At 43.5% G+C, this 27,573-nt stretch overlaps 1 protein-coding gene across 1 annotated transcript; it reads left to right on the forward strand.

Moving 5' to 3' along the window:
- Window positions 1-1,172: 1,172 nt before the first annotated feature.
- On the forward strand, window positions 1,173-20,426 carry NEU3 (neuraminidase 3). Its single transcript, XM_004482660.5, has 4 exons — window positions 1,173-1,196; window positions 3,081-3,717; window positions 7,435-7,646; window positions 15,235-20,426. Exons 1-4 carry the CDS (start codon window positions 1,173-1,175, stop codon window positions 16,312-16,314), a joined length of 1,953 nt encoding a protein of 650 aa, XP_004482717.2. The 3' UTR covers window positions 16,315-20,426.
- The last annotated feature ends 7,147 nt before the right edge of the window (window positions 20,427-27,573 follow it).

The following is a 27,573-nucleotide window of genomic DNA, read 5'->3' on the forward strand; positions in this document are numbered from 1 at the left end:
GGGCATTGGGTCTGATAGGGTGGAACCACTGATTTAGTATTGGCAAATGTCTTCAGGCAGCTGTGGTCTGGGCCTTTATTTACCACTCTGGTTTCCTACCTGTTTTTTTTTTTTTTTTTTTTTTAAGATTTATTTATTTATGTATTTCTCTCCCCTCTCCCCTGCCCCAGTTGTTTGTTCTCTGTGTCTATTGGCTGCGTGTTCTTCTTTGTCCGCTTCTGTTGTCAGCGACATGGGAATCTGTGTTTCTTTTTTTGTTGTTGTTGCGTCATCTTGTGTCAGCTTTCCATGTGTGCGGTGCCATTCTTGGGCAGGCTGCACTTTCTTTCGCGCTGGGCGGCTCTCCTTATGGGGTGCACTCCTTGCGCGTGGGGCTCCCCTATGCAGGGGACACCCCAGCGTGGCACAGCACTCCTTGCGTGCATCAGCACTGCACATGGTCCAGTTCCACATAGGTCAAGGAGGCCCGGGGTTTGAACCACGGACTTCCCATGTGGTAGACGGACGCCGTAATCACTGGGCCAAGTCCGCTTCCCTCCTACCTGTTTTAAACTTACTGGTACCCTGGGAATTTTCCGTCATTTCTTCAAACTCAGCTATGATTTTTTTTTTTTAAGATTTATTTATTTTTCCCCCTTCCCCTCCTCCCACCCTGCTGTTTTTGCTGTCTGTGTTGTCTTCTCTTTTCATTTTCTCTCCTCTAGGATTCACTGGGATTCAATCCTGGAGACCTCTGATGGGGAGAGAGGTTCCCTGTTGATTGTACCACCTCAGTTCCTGGTTTCTGCTGTACTTCACCTTGACTCTCTCCATGTCTCTCTTTTAATGTGCCATCATCTTGCTGTGTGACTCACTTGCACGGGGCACTGGCTCACCATGTGGGCACTTGCACGGGCACTTGGCTTGCCATGCGGGCATGCTTTCTCTTCTTTTTCACCAGGAGGCCCCAGGGATTGAAGCCAGGTCCTCCCATATGGTAGGCTGAAGCTCTGAGCCACATCTGCGCCCCTCAGCTGTGATGTTTAGTATGAAAATGATAGGCTTATGTTTGTAGACTCCAATCAGGTTTGAACCTTCAATTTTAGTGATAGTCTCAAAATTTTCAGAACCAAGTTGGGAAACAACCCCACCCCCCAAATAGCAGAAGGGGCTAGCTAGATCACCCTACACCTATGGTCTGCCCTGACATTGACCAGGTACCTCCAGATCAGTTCTCTAGGTCTAGAAACTATTTTAGAATTTGAAGCCATCCCATGGATTACCTCGTTACCACTCAGATATTTTATATTAGGTGCCCAGGAAGCAGACTCTGAGATGGATTTTAGCAGAATGCTTATTAAGGAGTGCCCTTGGAACCAACACTTATGGAGATGAGGGGAAGGAAGCAGGATTGGGCAGAGGGCCAAATTGAGCTGTGATGCAGACCCAGTGACAATCCCAGTTGGCTCATATGCTGCTCTAAAGTTAGCATGACTCTTCAGACTTTTCCAACTTCCTGACAGCACTCCCAGCAGGTGGGGCAACAAGTCCATGGAAGGGGATCTGGGAAGCACATCTCAGTGGCCCCACACTAGGGAACCACAATCAGTAGATCCCATGGCAGAGTCTCAGACTTTGAATGAAGCACTGAAAGATGCCCATGAATCTTTTTAGGGTGCCTGAGTACCACATTAAATTTTCACATATCTTGTTAGGATGAATAAGGTTCTTTTGTCAGGCCTTAAAAGGAAAGCTAATAGTGGTATTCTATTTCCTTCTTCTCTGCCCCCCCTTTTTTTTCAGGTGCTGGGGACTGAACCCAGGACCTCGTATGTGGGAAGCTGGCACTCAACCACTGAGGCACATCAGCTCCTCTGAGTTGGTTTTTTACATTTATTTGCTTGTGTGTTTTTTTTTTTTAGGAGGCACCAGGGATCGAACCTGGAACCTCCCATGTGGGAAGCAGGTACTCAACTTTTTGAGCCACATCTACTTTCATTCCATATTTATTTATTTAAATATATTTTTAAACAATACTTAGATTACATAAAATGTTACATTAAAAAAATATAAGGGATTCCCATATGCCCACCTCTCCACATCTCCCACTTTTCCCCACATTAGCAACTTCTTTCATTAGTGTGGCACATTCACTGCAATTGATGAACACATTTTGGAGTGTTGCCACTAAGCATGGATTATAATTTACATTGTAATTCACACTCTCTCATTCAATTCTGTAGGTTATGCAGGATATATACTGGCCTGTATTTGTCATTGTAATGTCATTGAGGACAACTCCAAGTCCTGAAAATGCCCCCATATTACATTTCTTTGTCCCTCAGCACCTTCAGTGGTCACTGTCTCCACATCAGTGATATGATTTCTTCCATTGCTAGAATCATAATAAGTCTATAGTAGAATAGCAGGAAGTCTACTCTAGTCTATTTTATTGCCCAATCCTGAGGATTCTGGGTCATTCCACATTTATTAATTGAAATTTTACTTAAGGAAGAGCTGTTCCTTATCCCCCATTTATCTATCTGTATTTATTAAATTGCTCTTCATATCAGTGTGGACTCTTGGGTTTTTATTTTATTCTATGGATTATAATTTAATACCATTATTTTCTTGCTCAATTTGTTCCAGCTTTGGCCATTGGGAACTCTTTCAGGTTGGTTCCTATGTTCTTTTGAGAAGACCCCATCTTTTTGTGAGCTCTTTCTTTATGACTCTACAAAATGTTCCAGATTCATCCTGTATTTTTCACTGCCCCAACCCTGGAATCAACCACTTTATTTGGAAATGAGAAAAATACATCATATATTCAAACATTAAACAGGAGAGTGGACTCGGTGCTCTGTAACAATTTATATGTGCGTATGTATGTGTATACATGTACATACATAAGTCCATACATATATAAACAATAAATTTTATTTTAACATTTTTGCAACTTTCTGGACTCCCACCTCCGGTCCTCTTTGTAGACTTCCCTCTGAGTATCGGAACCTTCGTTTGACTCTCAGGCTGTCCAGGGAGGTTTTAGGCGGTGATACCCGTCAACAAAAGGGAACCAATAGCCGAGAGCACGGGGATAGAAGACCTGCGCGGGGTGGGGGTCGGGGTGGGAGGTTAGGGAGCAGAGGCAGGGGCTGAGCGGAGCGGCCGTTGGATGTCGCTGTAGGCCCAGGGCCCGAACTGTCGGGCTGCGCCGCTGGTGGTGCGGCGCTGCTAGCCGGAGAAGTAGGGAATGGCCGGCCCTAAACGCCCGCGGCGACGCGGCCCGCGGGCTCGAGAGAGGCTGGCAGCTGGGGGCGTGGCCTCAGCCGCGGCCGGCCCGAGGGGTGGGGCTTCTTCTGGGTCTGCGCCAACCGCCGCTCCCCACGGCCGGCCGGCTGCGCTTCGCCAAACGGTCTACGCGTCGCTGCCGCCGCCGCTCTCCCTCGTCTTTTGGTCCCGGGTCTTTCGGCGTCCCGTCGCTCGGGGTTTTTGTCGTCTTCTTTCGGGCCATTTCTCCGCTCTTCACTTCTCGCGGTTTCTCCCCGTGTCCTCAGTCTGTTCTGCTCCTCTTCCTCTCTGGGTCAACGTGCCCTCCCTGTCTCCCGAGCCTCGGTGCCGGACTCTCCCCCGGCCTTCGGTGTCCGCGGTCTGAGAGCCTGGCCCCGCGCCCCGTGGAAGAGCCTCCCGCGCCCAGCCCTGCTCCCAGAGAGACCGAGGAGCCGGGGTCCCGCGCAGGTGAGCGGGGCTGCGAGACAGGACCCCCTTCCCCACCGGCAGGTGGGAGTTGTGACTGGGGAGACGGGATCAGCGGCTGCATCTGCGCTGAGGAAATCCAGTCCGTTAGGATCCCAGACAGAGCCGGAGAATATAACAGGCTAGTTCTGTTTTTGTTTTCCTCCTACTGAAGCCAAACTTAAACCTTAGAATTTGCATTTTAGAGGTGAAGGGGAACTGAGACCAAGAAAACCTTACTTACTAACGAGGGGTCTGTGGGCAGCAGAAAGGACCCTGAGCTCTTGGTCCAGGTTTTGCTGCTGACCGTATATAATTTTTTCCCCCTGAGTTTTGCCTGGGTTTTCCTATCTGTACAATGAAGGATCTCTAAAAGCCCTTTCAGTGCAGATATCATATGTAACTCTTTATCTTCAGTGCAGAGCACAGGCCTAGCACATGGTAAGAGCTCCTTAAATATTGTTAGAAGTGACTAAATGTGATAGGGAGGCCTCCTTTAATGGTTCACCGCTGCATTGGATTAATTGGAAGCTGTTGATTTAGTGTTACTACATCCTGAGAAATAGGTGGTATCCCTGTTTTACCAGTTTGGAAACTGAGGCTCAGAGGTAAAGCGACTTGCTAATAAGTGTCAAAGCCAAGCAGACTTCCAAGTCCATGGTACACTATACCCTCCCACTAAGTGAGCAGGGAGGCCTTGATGGAAAGTTGAATATATGGAGCAACAGTAAGTAACTTGAATTCTCTGCTAAAATGAACAACTCTAAAGTAGATCTATATCTGATTCTTCTTTATCCCTAGATCCCAGCATATGGTCTGTGTGAAATAATTTGAGTGTCAATGCTAGAGCCACCATCTGTTACTGCTGTCATCAACTTGATCAACATTTTTATGATTAGTAAAAATTAATGATAGTAACTCTACTTCGTATAGTGATAACAGAGCTATAAAGTAATTGTGAAGATATAAAAATTTATAATCAAGACTTATATAGTGCTTTAAAGTTTATATCTCGAGTGGGTCTTCATATTGTTCCTCTGAGGTAGGTATTATCCATATTTTACAAGTGAGGAATCTAAGATTTCAAGCTCACGGACCCCTTGTTAAGAACTCCTGTTTAAAGTATGATGTGTTCCAGAGGTGAAGAGGGGTTTAAATGTTTTTAAGAAGGTGAATTTTAATTATCATCATCATCATGACCATCATGTGAAGAATTCAAAGAATAAAATAAAATATACAGTGATTGATTAATAGTCTAAGAATAATAATAACTCATATATTGAGCTCACAACTCTTGCACTCCACCTCACTGTAGCCATACTTAACTACTAATAGTCTGCACCACTCACTATGCTTTCTATTACCTATAGGTTTCATATCCACTTCCTCTGCTTTCAGTTGACCCGTTGTTCATCCTTTAAGACCCAGCTCACTCACTAATTCAATCATTCAGTAAATTTCTGAGTACCTGTCATGTATCAGGCATCGGTCTAGGTGTGGGGGTGTAGCAGTGAAAAAAACAGGTATTGCCCTCCCCTTTACAGAGCTTATATTCCATAGTGTTTATTAAACAAGTACCTAAGGCATCAGATGGTGATGAATGGTATGGAGAATACAGCAGGGTAAAAAAGAGCTAGAAAGTGGCAGAGGAGTAGCCAGGGAAAGCTTGAATAGAGTTTGGATAGAGTTGAAAGTGAGGGAGTGAGCCCTATGGCTATCTGGGAGTATAGTGTTCTAGAAAGAGAATATAAAGATATGAGGCAGGAGCTTGCTTGGCTCAATTATTGTCCTCTCTGAAAATCCTTCCTCGATGCCTTGACCTCGACAGGTGCTCTTTTCTCTTTCCCTATGTCCTTGTGTTCACACAAATAGCACTTATTACACCATATTGTGATGGTTCTTGTGTATGTTTACCTCCATAGGATGCGGGTTTCTTTAAGGCAGGGATCTCTGGTTCTTCTCTAGCTTCTCAGCATCTACTTTATGGCCTGACAGAGTAGGCACCCAGAAATATTGAATGAATGAATAAGGCCTTGCTGGCCTAAGTTATAGAGCCTGATCATTTTTACAAATGGTTTATAAGATAGGGCTTGGACAGTTTGGGGGGAAAATAATTTTAAGCTTGGTTCTTTCTGTCACTGACTTGATTCCCCTTTTTGTACCTTTAAGAGTGAAACCCTCTTCAAATTTGGAACTACCTAAGCAAATACTGAACATGGAAAAGACTTCCAAAGCAAATGTAATAGAGACTGTGAGGCTGAATCATACTGAAAAATTAAAACAGATCACTCCCAAACCTGTGTTTCTAGTTCCACTTTCTCACCAAAGGTCTAGAAGCTTGTTTGCAACTACCTCATGAATATCTCACCTGAATGGCTTTCTTTGAGAAGAATATCTGGAGACTTTAATTTTCAGCATATGGCAGGCTACCTAACCTGCAAAATGGTGAATAAAATATAACAAAGTCCTTCATAGCTGAATTTTCAAGAAAGTAGGAGAAATCTCTAAGGATCTAAAACCCAGAGTGAACTGAAAACCAGAGTAGTTAGTCCCTTAAATTGATCTCAGCTGCCCTGGGTATTTGCTGGTCTCAGTTACCTAAAAACTTGGGCTTTAATAGACTTGCTATTAAGGCTAATGAAGCTATGGGTTCTCATTGGTTAGGTTCTAGTTAGAACTGAGATCTGGGCATGAAACTTGCTCCCTTGAATATAAGAATATGAGGCAGGAGCCTCTCTGATAGGGTGGACTTAGGGGTGGGATCCACAGGGAGAAGACAAAAAAGATTGCCTATTAGGCTAGGGACCAGTAGAGGGGGAAAAAAGTTTCCCCCAGAATTCTTAACCACAGGCATTAACTCATCTGGATTTGGATTTATACTTATATTACCTGAATGACCTAAAAAAAAAAAACCAAGCCAAGAAATTGACATTGAAAACCATCCCAGGCTGATAATACTCGTAGAGTACTTGGCAAAAGCAAATGCAAAATTTCTCTGGAGAGAGACAAACTTGACACACTGCATGGGATTCCCACAGAATCTGGAGAATAAGTTTTTAAAATGAAAATGCATATTGCTTGCTTTTGTGTTAAGATGATGGTTTTATTTTTATTTTATTTTATTTTTTTTTCAATTTTATTCATTTTGTAAAAATATTACATTAAAAAAATATGAGGTCCCATTCAACCCCACCACCAAGATGATGGTTTTAAATGTATTAACAAACATGAGGGGAAATGGACTTGGCCCAGTGGTTAGGGCGTCCATCTACCACATGGGAGGTCCGCGGTTCAAACCCCGGGCCTCCTTGACCCGTGTGGAACTGGCCCACGCGCGGTGCTGATGTGCGCAAGGAGTGCCCTGCCATGCAGGGGTGTCCCCCGCGTAGGGGAGCCCCACGCGCAAGGAGTGCGCCCGTAAGGAGAGCTGCCCAGCGCGAAAGAAAGTGCTGCCTGCCCAGGAATGGCACCGCCCACACTTCCCTTGCCGCTGACGATAACAGAAGCGGACAAAGAAACAAGACGCAGCAAATAGACACAGAGAACAGGCAACTGGGGGGGGGGGAATTAAATAAATAAATCTTTAAACAAACAAACAAACAAACATGAGTAAATCTGTGCATCCACTATGGTCTGCAGAAATGGAATGATAGAGCAGAACATGTATGCAAGCCAGCATCTGGGTATGGACACACATTTAGTTTTCTCTTGTCCTTGCAGAAGTCATGGAAGAAGTGGTATCATGCTCCTTCAACAACCCTCTGTTTCATCAGGAAGACAAGAGTGGGATCACTTACCGGATCCCAGCCCTGCTCTACATCCCCACTGCCCACACCTTCCTGGCCTTTGCAGAGAAGCGCTCAACCAGCAGGGATGAGGATGCTCTCCATCTGGTGCTGAGGCGAGGGTTGAGGACTGGGCACTCAGTACAGGTGATTCTTTTTTTTAATATTTATTTTTTCCCACCCACTTGTTGTTTGCACTTGCTATGTCTGTTCATCTTCCTTGTTTCTTTAGGAGGCACTGGGAACCAGACCTGGGACCTCCATTGTGGAAGAGAAACGCTTAATCACTTGAGCTACCTCTGCTCCCTGCTTTGTTAGGTCTCTCATTATGTTTTCCTCATGTCTCTTGTTGCATCATCTTGTTGTAACAGCTCGCTGTACCTGCCCATCATGCCAGCTTGCTGTCTTCTTTTTTTTTTTTTTTTTTAAAGATTTATTTATTTATTTAATTTCCCCCCCTCCCCTGGTTGTCTGTTCTTGGTATCTATTTGCTGCTTGTTTCTTTGTCCGCTTCTGTTGTCGTCAGCAGGCACGGGAAGTGTGGGCGGCGCCATTCCTGGGCAGGCTGCTCTTTCTTTTCACGCTGGGCGGCTTTCCTCACGGGCGCACTCCTTGCGCGTGGGGCTCCCCCACGCGGGGGACACCCTTGCGTGGCACGGCACTCCTTGCGCGCATCAGCACTGCCCATGGCCAGCTCCACACGGGTCAAGGAGGCCCGGGGGTTTGAACCGCGGACCTCCCATATGGTAGACGGACGCCCTAACCACTGGGCCAAAGTCCGTTTCCCATTGCTGTCTTCTTTAAGAGGCACTGGGAACTGAACCAGGGACCTCCCATGTGGTAGGTGGGAGCCCAATCGCTTGAGCCCCATCCACTTCCCTACAGATGACTCTTGATCCCAAATCTGGGCCCAGGCCTCAGTTTCTCTCCACAGAGCTCAGAGCAATGCAGAGTCTGTGCCTTTTCCCATCAGTGCAGGAAAGGCCCTGTCTGGGGAGCTGGGCATAAAAAAAAAGCAAAAACAATGGCTTTTATTTATTGAGTGCTTATTGTATGCCAGGGGCTGAGATAGGTGTTTTATACTTATTTCATTGGCTCCTCACAGCCACTCTGTGACACAGGTATACATTTTACAGATGAGGAAATTGGGTCTGAGGCTGTCACATGCTCAAGGTCACACAGCTAATAAAATAGTAGAAACAGGCTTCAAACTTGATCTCTGACACCAGTGGCCTCCATAATTCAGCTTCATACTAAGCTAGCATTATCCCCTTTAATCCTCAGAAGCCACCCATGACTAGCTGACAGAGGGGATAACAGTAACAACCATACTACTACTATTACTACTACTACTGCTGCTGCTGCTGCTGCTGCTGCTGCTGCTGCTACTGCTGCTACTGCTGCTACTGCTACTACTACTACTAAACATTTTGTATGAGGTATATCCAGTTTTACAGGAGGAAACAGACTCATGAAATTAAAGTCACTTGCCTAAAGCACATACCTAATTAAGTGGCAGAACTGGGATTGGAGCCCTTGCCCTTAAGTAGTACATTGTTTTCCTGCATTTTTAATGGTGAAAGAATGGTTGCTGCCCTTGGGCCTGTGGGCTGCAGGGATATTTCATACCAAATTTTTTGCATTGTAGCTTTCCTTTATCTTCCAGAGCTGTAGGGAGGACCAGAAGAGACTGGATTTGGTTTTTTGTAAACTTTAATGTGCTATATACATGGCTTTATAATAGGTACTTTAAGCCCCCCTAACTTGCCCTGCTCTTCTGCCACAGAAGTCTGACAATCTCACTCTTAAAGCTTCATAGCCATAGTCGATGCCTAGTTCTCCTGTTATAGTACAAATGCTACTCTGCTGAAGGTGGACCTTGCCAGCAACTCCTGTCTTTGGGCATTTTGGCTCACAATTTCCTATGGGGAAGTTTTTTGCTTTAGGGAATTTCCAGTCCCTGCTTTTTTGCCTTATCTTGTCATGAGGCTTCCTCATGACTTCCCAGGTCCAACCACTGCCTTCCCCAAAGTTCAGCCCTGCATCCCATCAGAGCTTGGAATTCTACTTTTTTTATTTCCTTTTTTTTTTTTTTTTTTTTTTTACCACAGATAACTGGGTACTGTTATCTGGCCAACTTGGCACATGAGCCTAAACATCACAGGCCTTTAAACATTTTCTGTCAGATTATACCTGTTGTATAACTTTACTACCTAGTATCCACACACATTCACAAACTTATGCCCTTGAATTCATTCTCTTGTTTCTTTATTTTCTTCAATTTCATTATCTGATTTACTTAAGTGTAAGATCTTGGAGTTAGAAGAATCATCTAGTCCAACTTCCTTCTCAAAATAGAAATCTGTATTCCATTGGTAGGTACTAATAACTTATGATCAAGAGCATGATCTTTGGAGTTAGGCAAGTCCTATCACTTACTGGGTCTGTGACCATGGACACTTGACTCTTCTCTATTTCATTGTCTGCAAAATGTAACTAATAATAGTAATTACACATAGTAAAAACTCAACATTAGTCATCTTCCATAAAGGGCCAACTTGCATATCTCTAGTGATGAAGAACTTAATCCTGTGGCACCTCTAGTGATGAAGAACTTAATCCTGTGGCAACTGTTAAAATTATTTTTTGAACCAAGAATCTCTACTTCTTTATAACCCCTCATTGGTCTTGTGCCTTCTGAGGCTGTTGATCTATACGTAAAACATGTAAAGTCCATTTTCCAAAGACCTGCTCCTTGAAGATCCAAAAGCAGCATTTATGCTGAGTCTTCTATTTTCTGTGCTGAATTCTTTTTAGTGGCTGCTCATACCACAGTCCTGATACAGTGTCTGGTCCCTTAAAAACTGATAACTGTCCTTGGGACCTAGTCTGAGATGTTAGTGCCCTTTTACAAAGTGTGGGCCTCAGAATTGAACTTAGGACTCCAATGGTAGTCTGATCAGTCAGCAAGGAGGTAGGTGTCCTATCTTGTATTCTTTTAATACATTCCGAGGTAAAGTAGCAGTTACTTTTTGGCAGGTGAATAACACAGTTGTCTAATACTGAGTAGATGGTCACCTAAACCCCCCAAGTCTTTTTCACATTTGTTGTTCTTTAATCAGGTTTTTCCATCAAGATTTTTAAGCCCAGGACCTGTTTTACCCCTGTCAAGTCTCAGCTTGTGTGATTGTTCTGTTGTTCCAGCTGGTTGAGATCATCTTTGATCCTATGTTTTCATGCTTTCTTTACTATTTCTTTGGTTTCATGTCAACTTTATATTAGACATAGCTGGGCCAAATAATTTTCTGTTCTCAGCCACTAAGGATAAGTGAACTTCTGACTTCCAACAAGTAGACTGCCCAATAATTAAGTTGACTTTATCACATTCTTTGAACTAAATACAGTACACAGGCACTCTAGAATAGAATGGGCTGCCCCAGAGATAGACTAGTTGAAGGAAACGGAATTGGCCTTTTATCCAGACTGAAAAGAATTCTCTGTAGGGTGGAAGTTAGCACGAGTGACTGTGAGAGTCTGTGATCTAAACTTTGCTTTGTAGTCTGTTTTGCCCATTCATAAAGGAATTGAATTTTTTAAAAACTTATTTCTTTTTTGTGTTGGATAGTTAGTATATTCATATCATATGCCTGAAAAATGCAAATGGTATGAAAAGGTATACATTCCATTCCCCTACCTTCTATTGAGAGTTACTATTGTTTCTTGTATATCCTTCCAGTACTTCTTCCTATAGAAACAAAGAAATGCAATTTAACAAAAGAAGCCAAGCATAAAAGAATACACTTGAGTTTAGTTTTGCTTATTTTTAACATATATATTTTTTTTGTTCAGTATTATAATCTTGAGATTCATAGAGTTGTGGGCAGCTTTAATTTGTTCATTTTCATTGTTATATACGTTCCATTATTTGAACATACCAGTTTATCCATTCTATTACTGGTGGATATTGAACATTCTGATTATAAATAATGCTCCTATGAATATTCTTGTACATGTGTTTTGGTGCTGTGAGCATGCATTTTTGTTGGGTATGTATCTCAGAGTGGAAATTCTGGATCATAGGGTATGTTATTTTCAGTATTAGTAGATAATGCTTGCCAATTTTTTTCTAGAGTGGCTGTTGTGAGGGCTGGTCTGCTTCAGTTTGATCCTTACTCCTAGGATTTAGTCTTTTAGGGTTCTAACTCAAAGCATGGGTGGTTTACCAGGGCCTCTGATGTTTTTCCTTTTAGCTCATAAGGCTATTAGATGAATTGTTCAGCTTCTCATCCTTTCACTTACCTCTTGAGAATTAGTAGAGATATCCTGAGGGGAAAAGGGATTCCAAATGTCGTGCTGACCTCTCTGAATGAACTTCTCTCAATTCTTAGCCTATAATTTTTCATTAACTTGTTTGTCCTCAGGTTCTTTCAAACAGATGTTTTTGTTTCAATATTTTATTTGTCTTTTCTAGTTCTTAGTGGAAGGGTTGGTCCAAATTACCTAGTTGGCCATAACTGGAAGTCCATTTCCTCTACCTTTGTTGTGCAAAAAGAAGCATACTACATTTACTGTTCTGTACTTGCTGTGTTCATTTAACAAAATATCATGGAGATCTTTGTATATCAATATAGAGAGGCCTTTTTCTCTTTTACCCCATGTATTGTGTGTTCATTTAGCTAATCCCCTATTAATGCAGTTTTGGGATGGATATTTTGCTGTTTCAAGCAATACTACAATGAATAATCCTATATATACTTAACTTGATGAGCCGATACATCTTAAGGAAAATACCCAGAATTGGTAGGAAAAGATAAAAGCATTTGTAATTTTGATATATGTTATGTAAGTGTTCAGACATTTTTATATGAGTGCCTATTTCTCTACCAACAGAGTTTTGTCAAACTTTTTGATTTTGTCAATTTGTTAGATGAAAAATATTATGACTGTTTAACTCTAATTTGCATTAATTTTTTCATATGTGAGCTTATTTCCATTTTTTTTTCCTCTTTCTGCTGAATTGTCTGACCTTGTTCTTTCCCCATTTCTATTAGGTTTCTGAAAATTTTCTTACTAATTTCTAGTGTTATTTTAAAATATATTGAGATTAGGCCTTTGTGTGTGATATGTTTGATTAGACATTATTTCCTTTAATCCTTAGAATTCCTCTGTAAGGATGTTACTAAATTTTCCATTTCACTGATGAAGAAATAGAGCTAAAATAAGATCAAGTAAGTTGTCCAAGGTCACACAGTAAGTGATGAAGCAAGGGTTTAAATTTAGGTGTCTCTGCCTCTATGCTTGAATTTTTTTTTTGTCGTTCTTTTTTAATGTTTTTTTTTTTTTCCTTTTCTTTTTTTAAATTATTTGTTTTTATTTTCATTTATTTTTTTCTTTTTCTTTTTCTTTTTTTTCTTTTTAAATTTTTTTCCTGAGATGCTGGGGCTGGGGATTGAACCCAGGACCTCGTAAGTGGGAAGCTGGTGCTCAACCACTGAGCCACATTGGCTCCCCTGAGTTGACTTTGTTTGCTTGCTTGTTGTTGTTTTTGTTTTGTTTTGTTTTTAGGAGGCACTGGGAACTGAACCCAGGGCCTCCCATGTGGGAAGCAAGCACTCATCTGCTCCCCTTTAATTTAAAAAATTTTATTTTTTCTCATGCTTGAACTTCTTTTTTTAAGTACATTTTTTTTCAAAGATTTATTTTTTATTTATTTCTCTCCCCTTCCCTGCCCCCCCACCCCGTTGTCTGCTCTCTGTGTCCATTCATTGTGTGTTCTTCTGTGCCCGCTTGTATTCTTGTCAGCAGCACCTGGAATCTATGTCTCATTGCATCATCTTGCTGCATCAGCTCTCCTCCTTGTGCGCGGCGCCATTCCTGGGCAGGCTGCACTTTTTTCCCACTGGGTGGCTCTCCTTATGGGGCGCACTTCTTGTGCGTGGGGCTCCCCTACACAGGGGACACCGCTGCGTGTCTTGGCACTCCTTGCGCGCATCTCATGCTTGAACTTTTAATGACACTGTTATGAACTGTGTCCTCAGGTAGTACAGGAAGGAAAAACAATCTGTCTTAAATTTCCCTTTATTTGCCTAAAACTTCCTTATTTTCCTGCCTTGCTTTGCTTTTCTTCCCTTTCTTTAATTTTTATTCTTTTGTCTGCCTTTCTTTTTAAAAACATTTATTTAGCGCCTATCATGTGCCACATGCTAGAGATACAAAATTAGTAAAATTTGCTCTACTTTCAAAAGGCTTATAGTTTAGGAAGGGAGATAGTCATATGAAAAAATCACAGTGTTATATAATAGGTGCTATAACAACTGTGTACACAGAGTAAGCACTGATTGCTTTCTGTAGAGGAAGGGAGGAAATTTCCCAGAAGGCTTCATAAAGGAGTTGACTTTTGAGTGTTTTTTCAATATAAAATTTTATTTACATATACATACATGCAAATATGTAAGCAGTAGATGTACAGTAAAAGTTATGAACTTACAAAACAAACACACATATCACCATCTTGGGCTCCCATATATCACCCCACCATCAACATCTGGAATTGTTGTGAAACATTTGTTACAAACTATGAACTCTACAATAGCCCATATCTTCACATTTGGTGTATTTTCCCCCACTTCACCTGATTACTAACACCCTGTGTTAGTATTATATATTTGTTATATTTCATGAGAGAACGTTCTCATATTTGTTCTTTTAACCACAGTCGATTTTCCATCACAGGATTCCCTGTGTTATGAAATCCCATGCTTTGTACAATCCATTCAGAATGTACACTCAGTGGCTCTCATTTTCTTCACATAGTTATTCTGTCATCACCTCAATTTTAGAATGTTTTCATTATTCCACAAGGAAAAATTCCATACCCCTTATTCTCCCCTATTGTTGTCCCTTAGAATTGATAAATCTTCTTTACCATTGTTGCAAAAATATTACAATATTACTGTTAACTACCATCCATAAGTTATATTAGTTATAATTTTCCTATGTATCACCATTTTTTTTAAGATTTATTTTATTTATTTCTCCTCCCATTCCCCCCATTGTCTGCTCTCTGTACATTCACAGTGTGTTCTTCTGTGTCTGCTTGTATTCTTATTAGGCGGCTCTGGGAACCGATCCTGGGACCTTCTGGAGTAGGAGAGAAGCGATTATTCTCTTGCACCACCTCAGCTCCCTATTCTATGTCTTCTCTCTCCTCTGTGTCTCCCGTTGCATCATCTTGCCATGCCAGCTCTCCACATCGGCCAGCACTCTGTATGGGATGGCTTTTCCATGCCAAGCGGCATTCCCACACAGGGCAGTACTCCTGCGTGGGGCTGCATTCCCATGTGGGCTGGCACTCCGCATGGACCAGCTCTCTGCATGGGCCAGCTTGTCCTCACCAGGAGGCCCTGGGCATCGAACCCTGGACCTCCTATATGGTAGATGGGAGCCCAGTTGGTTGAGCCACATCCATTTCCCCCATGTATCACCATTTGAGTACGTTTTGAAGGGTGAATTGGGAATCTAGGTAAAGTGAGGAAGAGTATTCCCTGGTATTTCCCCTTTCCAGCTTCATGAGGCATCCTATAATATTTGCGAATTTAGTGAATCCCTGGGCTTCACGGTTTTATAGATTTCAGTACCATTTCTTATCTCTGAAAAGTACTAATGCTTTTAATGCACCTCATATCTTCCTATTGTTCTCTCATTCCTTCTTTTTCTCTCTCTTCCCCTTGTCTAGTGGGGACCCCAGGAGGCCCTGATGAAAGCCACATTACCTGGGCATCGGACCATGAACCCTTGTCCTGTATGGGAGCAGAGGAGTGGTCGTGTGTACCTGTTCTTCATCTGTGTACAGGACCATGTCACTGAGCGGCAACAGATTGTGTCAGGCAGGAATGCTGCCCGTCTCTGCTTCATCTGCAGTCAGGATGCTGGCTACTCATGGAGCGAGGTGAGGGACCTGACTGAGGAGGTCATTGGCCCAGAAGTGAAACACTGGGCCACATTTGCTGTGGGCCCGGGTCACGGCATCCAGCTCCAGTCGGGGCGGCTGGTCATTCCTGCCTATGCCTACTACATCCCTCACTGGTTCTTTTGCATCCGCCTACCATGTAAAACCAGGCCTCATTCTCTGATGATCTACAGTGATGACCTAGGGGCTACATGGCACCATGGCAGGCTTATTAGATCCATGGAGACAGTGGAGTGTGAGGTGGCAGAGGTGACTGGAAGATCTGGCCACCTTGTGCTGTATTGCAGTGCCCGGACGCCCAATAGGTGTCGGGCAGAGGCTCTCAGCACTGACCATGGTGAATGCTTTCAGAGACTGGCCCTGAACCAACAGCTCTGCGAGCCCCCACATGGCTGTCAAGGTAGTGTTGTGAGTTTCCAGCCCCTGGAGAGTCTCCATGGTTGCCAGGATCCTAGTGACAAAGATGCTCCCCACATTCAGCAGAGCTTTTTGCCTGACAGCTCACTGAGACTGGAGCAGGAATGTGGAACTCTGTCAGAATCATGGCTCTTGTACTCACATCCAATTAATAAGAAACGGAGGGTTGACCTAGGCATCTACCTCAACCAGGCCCCCTTGGATGCTGCCTGCTGGTCCCGCCCCTGGATCTTGCACTGTGGGCCCTGTGGCTACTCTGATATGGCTGCTGTGGAGGAGGAAGGCTTATTTGGGTGTTTGTTTGAGTGTGGGATCAAGCGGGAGTGTGAGCAAATTGCTTTCCGCCTGTTTACACACCAGGAGATCCTGAGCCATGTGCAGGGGGACTGCTCTAATCCTTGTAGGAACCCTGAGACAATTCAAGACTAGCTAATTGGCTTAGGACCTACCTTTCCATAGAAAGGAATAGGAACCACAGCCAAGATAGGGGGGCTATCCTAACAGGGGTTACTGAAGTCTACAGAGAATCCAAAAGCCTAGTATTCTGTTTCCTACCTTTCTTCGCTCCTCCTCCAAAAAGCAAAATGAAAATTTTGCCATAGTTTCTGCAGTGGAAAGAGCACTGAACTGGGAGCTGGGAGACCATGGACATGGTCCTGGCTCTGCCACAGACATGCTTCATGACCTGTGCCACCTTACCTCTCTGGGCCTCAAGTCTTCTGTAAAATGAAAGGATTGGTTCTATGATTTCTCTTCTTCCCATCTCTGGGAGAGGCAGAGTGCCTGGGTGCTCCATGATCAGTAAGTCCTGGCTGCCTGTAGGACTGTGATCTCCAAATGGAAATCAGAGGGCTTACCTTTTCAAATGACACTCCCCTCATTCAAATGTAAGGTTACAAGCAGGTGTCATAGCAGGAATGATGATTTGGATGGTTTGTTCCCATTTTTAATAACAAAAGCCCCTACACCCTTCTAATCATGCTCAGAGCTCTGCAGTTCCTCTGTCTTAGAGGAACTGGGCACAACAGTAGAATCATGAAGTCACCTACCTTCTCCAGCTTTGCAGTTCTGCTCAACCTTCCTTTCCTTATCCAGAAAGCATCATTTGCTATGGAGATAATGAGAAGCTCAGTGTCAGTGGTCTTTGATAATGGGACTTTTTCCTATGAAAGATGGACCTGAGGTTCACTTACTAGGATGATTCCTGATAGGATAAGATCATGGTTAGGACTTTAAAGCATTGGGTAAAACTTCCCACAAGGAGCTCACAGTTTATGGGGTCAGAAGAGGGAGAAAGTAAATATACCTGGTGGAATAGTTTATAGACATTGGGCCTAATGGGTAATGGTAGCTCTTGATGTCATTTTCTTAGTTGCATTTTCAGTGTAATGAGTCATCTGACCAAAGGCTTATCAAAGCTGCTTGTTTCCCTCAAGTTGTTTTCTTAGAATGTTGTCCTGGCCCAGCCACTCCTTTACTCATGGGGAAGGTCTTCAACCTCCCTCTTAGGAAGATCTCTGGACTCCCAACCCACTGAGTTGGGTCTATTTGTTTCAACCTACTGGAATCACTGTTTGTGAAGTAGGGAAGGATGACTCTTTGTCTTATAGGTTTGGGGCTGAAAAAAAGTGATGCTAGGTCTTTCAGATGATACCAGATTGGTTGCTCTTATCTCAGATTTCCTCCCCCGTTGCTTGTTACTGTGACAGAAATCTATCATGAGAGATTTATTCCTTTGGGTAGGAAAGCTCTTTTGTCCCTTTTTAGGAGGACAGTGCATTACACTGGTATCTGCTAATATATTTCATGCTCAGTATGGACCATGGAAAGCAAGTCTTAGCAATAGAATATAGTCTGGGGGCTAGGGGTTGCAGTTGTACTAGTAGGATGGAGGAAGATCCTACAGGATGAAAGTAGAGATTAACTTCCCCTACTTTAGCATAATGTTTAAGGCCATGGCTTTTAAAAATTCTCTTAGCATCTCATACATTGCTATAGTAATCTTCTTACTACAGAATTGTCATTCATTCGCTTATTTATACATTTATCTAAATATTTCTTGAGTGCCTGTACATAATGCAAGGTACTTTTATTGCCATCTCTGATGGAAAATTACCTTTAGCTCCCTATTGCTTGCTAAATGGTGTTTACATTCAGCCTGGCATGCAGGACCTTCCAGTTATATGAGGCCTACTGTCAGGGAAGTGGGATAAAGTAATGAAATAAATACTTCCCACTGCTTCCTTCTATGAAGCCCAGTGTCAGGGAAGATCTCTGTCAGGTTGACAGGTTGAGAGACTGGGGACTTGGGGATGAGCAGGTGCAGGGAGGAATGAAGAAGGGGAGAGGATTAAAAAGGCAGGCTTCTTTTCAATAGTAGAAACTCCTTGTTCAACAAAGCCTTACTGAGCACCATACCCCAAATATATAGGAATAGGAAGGATGGCTAAGTTCTACAGCCAAGACTAAAGGATGATAAAAACAAGAATATTAAGACTTCCTTGGAACTATTGAAGAAGAGAGTCAGTGAAGGAAACTCAGTTACATGCCAGTATGGATCAGAGCTGTCATACTAGTACTCATAAGATGTCTCATTTGTCTCTAAATTCTACTCCCTCACACCTTCCCTTTTACTTTAAGTTTGCTTCTCCTTAATGACTAGCCTAGAAACTTCATAACAGGGAAAGGGCCTTTGTGTATATTTCAGGAATAGTAAGAAAAGAGGGTTGGGGGACAGAGAAACTGAGTATGAGTACTGGAGATGAATGGAGTAGGTGATGGCAGCTGTGAAGAAAAAGAATGGCAGGTAGGAGTCCAGGCATCTTCAGGGAGAGAGAGAAAGTGGCATAGATGTGAGGCCTAGGCTAGAGTGATGGTGTCGATGGTGTCCACTGTGAAGAAGAAATTACCACAGAATAGAGCTGTTCCCTGAAACCTGTGGGAAGAGAAAGAGGCCTGCACAGGCCAGCAGCTTGGCTGCAGAGAAGGTCCTACCCAACCCTGTAACTTTAAGCTGGTTCAAACTTGCTCATGCTCCAGGGGACCAATGAAGACTTATTTGGTCACACCAGCCCTGCTTGTACAAATTACTCAAAGCTTTCAGGTCCCTGGGACCTATACCATGATAACGGTACCCTAGGTGAGCTTATTTCAGCCACCCTCAGATTGGGAGAGAATGGAAAAGATGGGATAGGTGATGGCAGCTGTGAAGAAAAGAGGAAAGGAGACTGGAGACCCATAACATGTGCAAATGAGAGAGGACTACATAGGCTGTGGTCCTTTGCCCCCAGGTGTCTTCTCACCCTCTCCCTTAGACCCTTATATCTATCCAACCCATGGCTCATCATTGGGAGTGCAGGAAAGCATGGGTAGGAGCCTCCTGTTGCTGGTATTTAGTTACCCAGACTAGCCTCCCACCCACTCATTCAATCTGCTGGTCCTGCCCATTCTCCCTGGTTCCCTAACTCCAAAGCAACTAATATCCATGTCAAACCCTTGTTATTTGGATGCTTTATTTGGATTTGCTTTTTCTGGTTACCGGGACTTCCCACTGATGTCCACAGGGTATCATGCAGCTGCAGCTGTGGGTAAGAGACCTTTCACCCTGCTTGCCAGGTAGCCTGAGGGACCCACAGAAGTCAACTTGAGGCTGCACAGCCTCCTCCCCAAGGCAGTATTCACTACTGACACTCTGGACAGATTAAGCTGCTCACTCTTCTCCAGCAGGCCCTGAGTTTTTCCCACTTCATTATTCAAATAGATGTCATGTCATCCTTCTCTGTGCTGTGAGAGTGTATTGTCTCCCTTTGGTCCTTACCACAGGCTGTGCTGTATTATTGTTGTCTGCAATTGTATCCTCTAGCCCTCTCTCAGGCTGTGAACTCCTTGAAGGCTAAGTCTCTAGGACCTCTGTGTGTCCTTTTTACTTTGATTTATCTATAAATATATGCTTTCTACCATATTTTGAATTCCCTGAAGGTAAGGACTGGATTTGATTCCTCTCTTTATCCTCTGTACCCAGCACAGGGCCTGGCACATAGTAGACAGCAGTAAAGATATGCTGAATAAATGAAGGAATCAAATACCCTTGCCCTTTTGGAGCTAATTGAGGAGGCCAGGGGGAGTTCCACCCCAAAGGGGAAGAGGTTGCATCCCTCTGTGGTTTGCATAGCATTCTAAACCTGCCTAACACTCACCCTAAGTGAATATTCTCTATGCTGACCTGCTTCCAAGCCAGTTATAGTTCTTCCTGGGAACAGGTTTTGCTCTGACTCAATCTTGGCCCTGCCTGGGTGTCCCACAGATCACAGCCCAAGCCCCAAATCAAACCTTTGGTTGGTGGTCTCATTTCACTGGCATGTACCCTCTATCCCTGATTAGTTTTTCTGTAACTGCCGCTGCAGCATGACTCAGAGATGCTGGGGCTCAAGGTATTCCTAGCATGTGTTGGCTCTGTGGTGACAAGTGTAAGAAATGTGCCATATAAACTACTATGACTCTTTGATAACAAGGACGATGAATAAAGAGCTTAATTCTGGGGACTTCTGTTTTGTTTTATTTTTAAGGAAATTGTGAGATGATAATTGTCTTAACTGTGTCTAGTTTGTACCCAACTTCTTTCCAAAAAAAAAATACATTCAAGGTAATTTCTTGCTTTTCATAATAATTTTTACTTTCAGAAAACTTTATTAATAGTAATCCATTGCACTTTGATACATTGTCATTTGAACATAATTTCCTATTAAGGGAAGCAAGGTAGGGATTACTATGACTGGTCTCATTGCATGATAATACACAGAAGCTATTAAGTGGAGAGCCAGGATGCATGGAATCAGCACTGTCTGCCACCAGCTCCAGTGCTTGTTGCTGCACATCTTCCTCTTTCTTTAAAACACCTTGAGGTTGTTCTCAAACTGTTGCTGGAGAGGCCACGAATACTTACCTCAATGAAGTGGGGTGACAGCTTTAACTTGACTCATGATTTTTATTTATTTTCTGTTTGTTTCATTGAGATTCTTAAGGCACAACTGAATTTGACCAAATGTTTTGGCATAATTACTCGAGCTCCATCAGCAGGCCTTTCTATTTTCTTAAAGCAAACTGACAGTAGAAAAAAGGTTTCAAGTGGACATATCTTCTGTCATAACACTGAGAGTCATATAATGATGAAAGAATAAATGTTCAGATAACTGCTAGTTTACCTCTTAAAAGTTTTATGATAATTATTTACATAATCATTTAAAAAGAGAAATCCAATGATGCAACCACATTAACATTTCTATTTTCTTTTTTCATGTTTTATTAGATTGCTTAATTTCTGAGGGGCTTTGGGGCCTGAAAATAATGTGCATTACTACACGAACTTCAGTGCTCAATTAAACTTATATCCACTAAAACATCTAAAACATTGGAGGCCTCTTGCATATTTAAACATCAATAACAAATTTGATTAATTAAACTGCCTTAAACATACATACCAATTGCAAGTTTAGTATCACAGTCTTTTTGAAAATTTCAGACACCATAAGCCGTAGATAGAACATGGAAGTCCAATGGTTACAAAACCTATCCTTATACCAAAATGGGGTGAAAAAGAACTGATACCATGAATTTAACATTGTTGCTTATTATTTCACCTTTTGGAAATTTTAATTTTTAAGTCTTTCTAGAGTTTCAGTAATTTCACCAGATTTCCGTTCCCCCCCCCCGCCCCCTCAACCTTCCTGGGGATTTAGTAATAGCAGATCCAAAGGAAAAAGAATACCATTTCAGACAAGCTCACTCTACCGGAAACATTAAACTGGGAGGTTGAAGGCCTGGAGCCACAGACAACTATCTTGTCTTCCTTGCCCAGTGGAGAATGCCTTTATGCAGTAAAGGTGGAAAGAATGGAGCCAGGGAGAAACATGAGTGCTGAGAGGCAACAAGGCTCATTATGATACCCAGTAGGGTCTTTCCCTGTTATGGAAACTGATGACCCCCCTTCCCAACCTTTATTTATGTCTTAAGCTAGTTCGAGGTGGATATGTATATTGTGCAACCATAAGAAATCTAAATAACACCCACCCTCACAGAAAACTTGATTAATTAATTAGTACTGCAGCCTATTAGTCACTCCCTGGAGCTGAACTACAAGCCGGAAGAAATGAACTTAACACAGACTTCTGAAGTTGGTCTGACAGTATTCCTAGAGGGTATGTTACCAAGAGAGACATTAGGATAGGATATAGAGAGACTGGTCTAGGAGTCAGGAGTCCAGGAGTCTAATTCTAGAGCTTGCCACGGACAAGATGGATGACTTTATGCAAGCAGTGGTCCTGCCTGGGAACCAGTTTGTTCAGCTATAGCATGAGTATAATATTTACCCTGCCACCTCACCAGGGGTTTGATGAGCTAGTGAATCTCTAAAAGGGTTTGGTAAATAGTGAAGTGTTGTATAAATGGAGGATAAATTACCTTTCCTTTGTTGAACTCTATTGTCTATCAGCATTTGCAACATTTCACTTAATAGCTGAATGCTGAGAATGGTGGTGATTTGATGGAGGACGGGAGGGAAGGAAGGCAGGGCCCACTGAGGAGGGTGCTCCAAGGTTTCTTCAGATTGGACAGCTTTTGTAATCTCACCTAAGTCATATCCTTAGCAAATTGCAAACCCAATGACTTTGACCAACCTTCTGACTGCCCCAAACCTTTTGCTTCCTTACTGTGAGGAATGACCCATTCTATTTATGGAAGAGGGGAATCTCAACCCCAAGTAGTCAGAAAGGGACTTGATCTGAGTCATCTCTGTCTTCTGTGCTTACCACAGGGTCAGATAGAGCAAACTATAGTAATTGAAGGATGCAAGGGGAATAACATTTTTCAAGTGCTTACTGGGTGCTGTGAGTTATACATGTATTCTCTTATTTAACAGTCCCTTTTTTAGAGACAGGAAAGCCAGGACATAAAGGTTGCATATTGTGGTTCCACTTGTCACACACCAGTAAGCGAAGTCAGATTTTATTCCAAACCTTTGTTTTGGTGATAGATAAAATGGAAGGCAGAACTGGGGGTGATGTGTACTTTTGATGTGAGGCAGAGACAATGTTCGTTAAGTCCTTGGAACATGGTAGAGCACTCAGCAGTTGGTAAGAAACTGGTAATGATCCCTATAGTAATAATATATCTCACAGTTGTGCTTGAGTGGCCTCTCAAATCAAAGACCTTCCCCTTCCACTCCATCCAAGAGAAATGCATTAGTTTCAGGTCTCATTAAATTCAGGCCTTTCCTTGGAAGTCTAGACCTAGCCAGAGATAACTTTCTAGAACTTCCAACCTTCAAAGCAGCTGCCTTCTAAGACCCAGGTCATCCTAAACATAGACTTTGTATGTCATCAACTAGGAATAGAATCAGGAACAAGAGCATGGATTTCCTTGAGGAGTAAACATGGAACTCGATAGCAGGTGAAGCTGACTTAGGTGCCAGGTGAGAAGGTCAGCGCCCTGGCAGCTAAACCACATGTTGGGAGACAGGTTTTATTTGGGGCTGTAGCCAGCAACCCTCTACCTTTCCCTGTGGTGGGACAGTCTCTGGAGCTGCACCCAGTGGCTGGGTCTGCACCCATCACACAGTGATTGGCCTTCCATACATTGTAACCCTCAAAACCACTAGGGAAGTTCAGGCATTATTGTCTCCAACCTACAGATGAAGAAACAGCCTCAGAAGCGGTGAAGGTACTTGGCCAAGTATCTTAACTATAGTTTCTTCATCCGTAAAGAGAAGGATGATAAAAGTACATAACAGGGTTGTTGTGAGGATTAAGTTAGTTAAAGTATCTAAATTGTCTAGCACTTAGATAAAAGTTAAAAAGAGCCTGGTACATAGTAGATATTTAACAATGGAGTGGCCATGATTATGATGATTTTTCTTAGCCCATCACATGTACACTGTGTTAACAGTGCTTTTCAAACATACACGTGCATTTGAATCACCTGGAGAGATTTAAAAAATATATGTAGATTCCTGGATCCCACCCCTCACCCCCACCTCCAGAGAACCTAATTCAGTAGGTGTGCAATGAGCCTTGGGAATGTTCACCTTGAGTAAGCTCTCAAGTAGTGCTGATGCCTCCGGTCCACAGACCACTCTTTGAGTAACTATGTTACAGTACTTCTCCATCTGTTACCTCACCTACCTCCTGCTTACACTTCTGCCAGCCCCATGATGTAGGAGAAACTGAGACTGTAACTACCAATGTCCATGTGGAACCAAGCTGCCATTCTCAAATAGTGTCTAAGTTGGGTCCCTGCCTGCCAGCCAGCTGTATCTTTCCTGGGTCAGAAATTCAACTTCTCTCATAGCACAGGATGGTAATTGCCTGGGATTCCTACTGAGATTCTTGCCAAAATCTCATGGAGATTAAAGGTGATACCACAGCTTGGGCACAGACCTGTAGATCAGGCACAGACCTGTAAGAGCCCCAGCTGAGTGCAAGACCCCTGGGCTTAGCCAAGGACTGACTGGGTGGGCTGTGGGCAAAGAGACCCTTACATGAGTTGCCGAGAACTCATCTCTTTGAAGAGTGGATTTCTCATGCCTGCAAGGGTGAGAATGAGTGTCAGAGCACAGACCAATTAAGCCCAGACAGTGATCAAGATTCAAACTGCTGGACCCCTTGGGATTGGGAGTCAAATGTGGATGCAAGGGTGAAGTGGTTGGGTCCACTTGATGCCTGTCAGATAATAACCTGACCCTATATATGATCTGGACTGTCTTGCTCTGTTCTTGATGGCCACACTGTGTGACCATAAGGCAAAGGTCCCCTGTGCTGTCTCCTGAAACCCCTCTCCTTACTTCCCTCCACTCAGGGTCTGCAGACCTAAGTTTCTTTGGGGTCAAAGATTTGGAAAATCGTCAGGAAGCTACAGAACCCTTCCTGCTGCAGTGTGGGCCTGGTTTGAAAGCAGGTTTCTGTATTGAACTTGAATGATGGTCATAGGCTGTGGTGTTTGGGTAAAGGCCAAGTCCTATTGGCAAGTATTAGCTTTGAGGGAAGATTGCTATGTCCATTTGTTCCACTCTATTATTCCATCTCCTAGCATAGTAGGTACTAATGTTTGTTGAATGAATGGCCTTTCCAATTTCAGTTATTTGAAAAAGCAGAGATCGTCCAAAATTGGGAGTGGGGAATTCAAAGGTGGATCTTAGGCTGGCTGGGGTTCTCCTTCCTTTCTTGACTTCATTCCCTTGGTTTGAGACTTCATGGCATCTAAGTGACCCAGAGGATGGTCCCTGGTCATCCAAGTTAATGTGAATCATGGATCAGGAAGATGGCATAAAAAGGACCCCAAGCTGGAGGTGAGAGAGATCCACTTTGCCACCCCAGTAATCCAGGTTCACGCCTTGTTTTATGTTGTATTCAAAAACCTTTCCTAAAGTCTTGTCTGAACACCCCAAACCTGGCAGCTGCTGTTGTCAGTGTTAAGGGATAGTTGGGGGATTGCATTTGGCCTGGAGCCCTGAAGGTAGAGAGCAGGGCTCCCAGTGGTCACCCTAGTGGCAGTGTCAGGAATCAATGAGACCAAACTTAAAGGGGAAGATGAGTCCTGAGGCCAGAGTCTGGTATGTCAACTGCCCCCCACACCTCATGTGAAGATTCTCTCTTGAAGAAGGTAACAGTTTCCTTCCAACATTCAGGAGAGTGGAGTGGGAGTTAGGAGTAGATTCCATGTTTGCTTTCCAGGCCAGGGAGTATCCCAATGCCTCAGGAATTGCAAAAAGAAGGGCACACTGCTCACACTGGGCACATAGCCCAGAGTCGGAGTTGGGGCAGATTCTCCTACACCTCCTTAGGCTCAGATGGAGCCTGACAAGGATTCAGAACTTCAGACACACTCATGCTTGTTGGGCAGCTGAGACTGGTCCTAGGGCTCCATGGGTTGCAGATTAAGTAGATGTGCTTGGGCAGGGTTACCACTTTCAGTGCACCGCAATAAAAGGTCTAGTCACAGGGCAGGTGGGGCATGAAATTCAGCCTGCGTGGAGCTCCCAAGTCATGTACCTGTAGGGCTGTAACTGCCCAAAGTAGACATCGTTTTCTAATTAGCTCAGGGTAGACCATCAAAAACCCTGGGTTTGAGTGTTTGAAGTGGGGAAATGGTGGCTGCCTGGGAGCTCTGGGCTGGGACCCAGTGCCTGACTGCTGTGGGGGACACTGGGGCCAAGGGCTGGGCCTCCTTGCACTGTCTAAGAGAGAGGTTGGCCAAAGGCCTATGAGACCTGGGCTGAGTGCCCCACACTCAGGGCCTGGGATATGCCTACCCTTTACCTAAAAATGGGACATTTGGATTACTCTGAAAAAAGCCTCTCTATATGACAATTGGATCTATAGACTGAAGGTGGGGATTAGAAAAATATTTTTTTCTGTTTAAAGATTGGGAGGTAGGGAGGGTAATAGTTAAATGGCATTTAGAAGAATGCCATTTATTGTATAGAACTTTGTGGAATATAACAGAACTATATGAAATTGAGGTTATGCTGGAAATTGAAAGGAAGCTTGGAGCAGAGGTACAGAGTTTTAGGCTGCGATTCCAGTTTTGGCTTTCTTTTTATCCCCTTCTTCCCTCCATCCCTTCCTTTTTTCATTTTTTTAAAACTAGCTATGTGAGACCTTGGGCAATGTACTGACCTCTCTGAGCCTGCATTTCCTCTTCTATGAAATGGGCATAAAAACACCAACCTCTTAGATTGGTGAGAGGGTTCAGGGTGCACCTATGTGATACACTCGGCACAGAGAGAGGGTCAGCTTGTTCTCTCTCTGCCTGCTTTATTTACATTGTCAAATATGAGCAGGGCCACTGGGCTTGGAAGGCAGAGTTTGTTAGTCATTCTGGGGCCATTGAAGGTCTCTGCCTTGTGTCCTGGGGAACCATGGTGACCACTGAGGAACCCTGGATATTGGCCAAGGAGAGGTCTGGAGACTCACTGCTCCTCCAGCTTCCTGTTATGCCCTTCCAGACCATTCTCCACATTTAAGGTCCCCTTCATCTATAGGATAAAACCTATAACTTGGGGTTCATGGTCCAATCTGTCTTTCTACTCCATCTCCCACAGCGGCCTCTGTAGACATTGTTGAGTGTGTCGGAGCAGGCCACAGTGTTTATGTTCAAGGTTTGTCTGCAACACTCTGTGCCTTTCTCTGCTGGGAAAATTCTCTCTACTCCCCTTGGGAAGTCACACTCACTGAGGTACCTTCCCTGACCCCTAGGTCAGGTTAGACCCCATTTCTGGGTTCCTGCTGTCCCCCTCTAACAGAACACTGACCATTTGGTGTACAATGTTCTGTTTCTATAGATGTGTCCTTTTCTAGGCTGAGCTCCTCAAAGGCAGGGACCACTTCTGATCCTTTCTATGTCCCCAAAGCCCAATCTTGGGCCTGGCACAGAGTAGGAGTGCTTCAAGGATTTGTTGAATGAATGAGTACATGAGTGAAAATTATAAGGAGGATAGACAATTGCAGGCAAGTGGCAAGTAGCAGGTGGCCCTGTCTCCAAGTCTCAGAGGATCACCCGGGTTGGGTGTAGAGTAGGGAGATCATTCTGTTGGTCTCTTTTGTCAGAGGATATTGAATCTGAATTTGTTTCCAGAAATCAGGGCATGTGGTTTGAAAGATTTTCTGGGAACAGCAGGACAAAAGGTCTGAAATCTGA

This window comes from Dasypus novemcinctus, chromosome 10 (genome assembly GCF_030445035.2).
Source record: "Dasypus novemcinctus isolate mDasNov1 chromosome 10, mDasNov1.1.hap2, whole genome shotgun sequence".
Lineage (NCBI taxonomy): Eukaryota > Metazoa > Chordata > Mammalia > Cingulata > Dasypodidae > Dasypus > Dasypus novemcinctus.

Excerpts from the sequence above, each read along its gene's own strand:
- NEU3 (XM_004482660.5), top strand. The coding sequence starts at position 1,173 with ATGGTCTGCCCTGACATTGACCAG. Across the intron at positions 1,197-3,080 it reads TCTGCCCTGACATTGACCAG|AAGACCTGCGCGGGGTGGGG; the intron begins GTACCTCCAGAT and ends GCACGGGGATAG. Across the intron at positions 7,647-15,234 it reads GGACTGGGCACTCAGTACAG|TGGGGACCCCAGGAGGCCCT; the intron begins GTGATTCTTTTT and ends CCCCTTGTCTAG.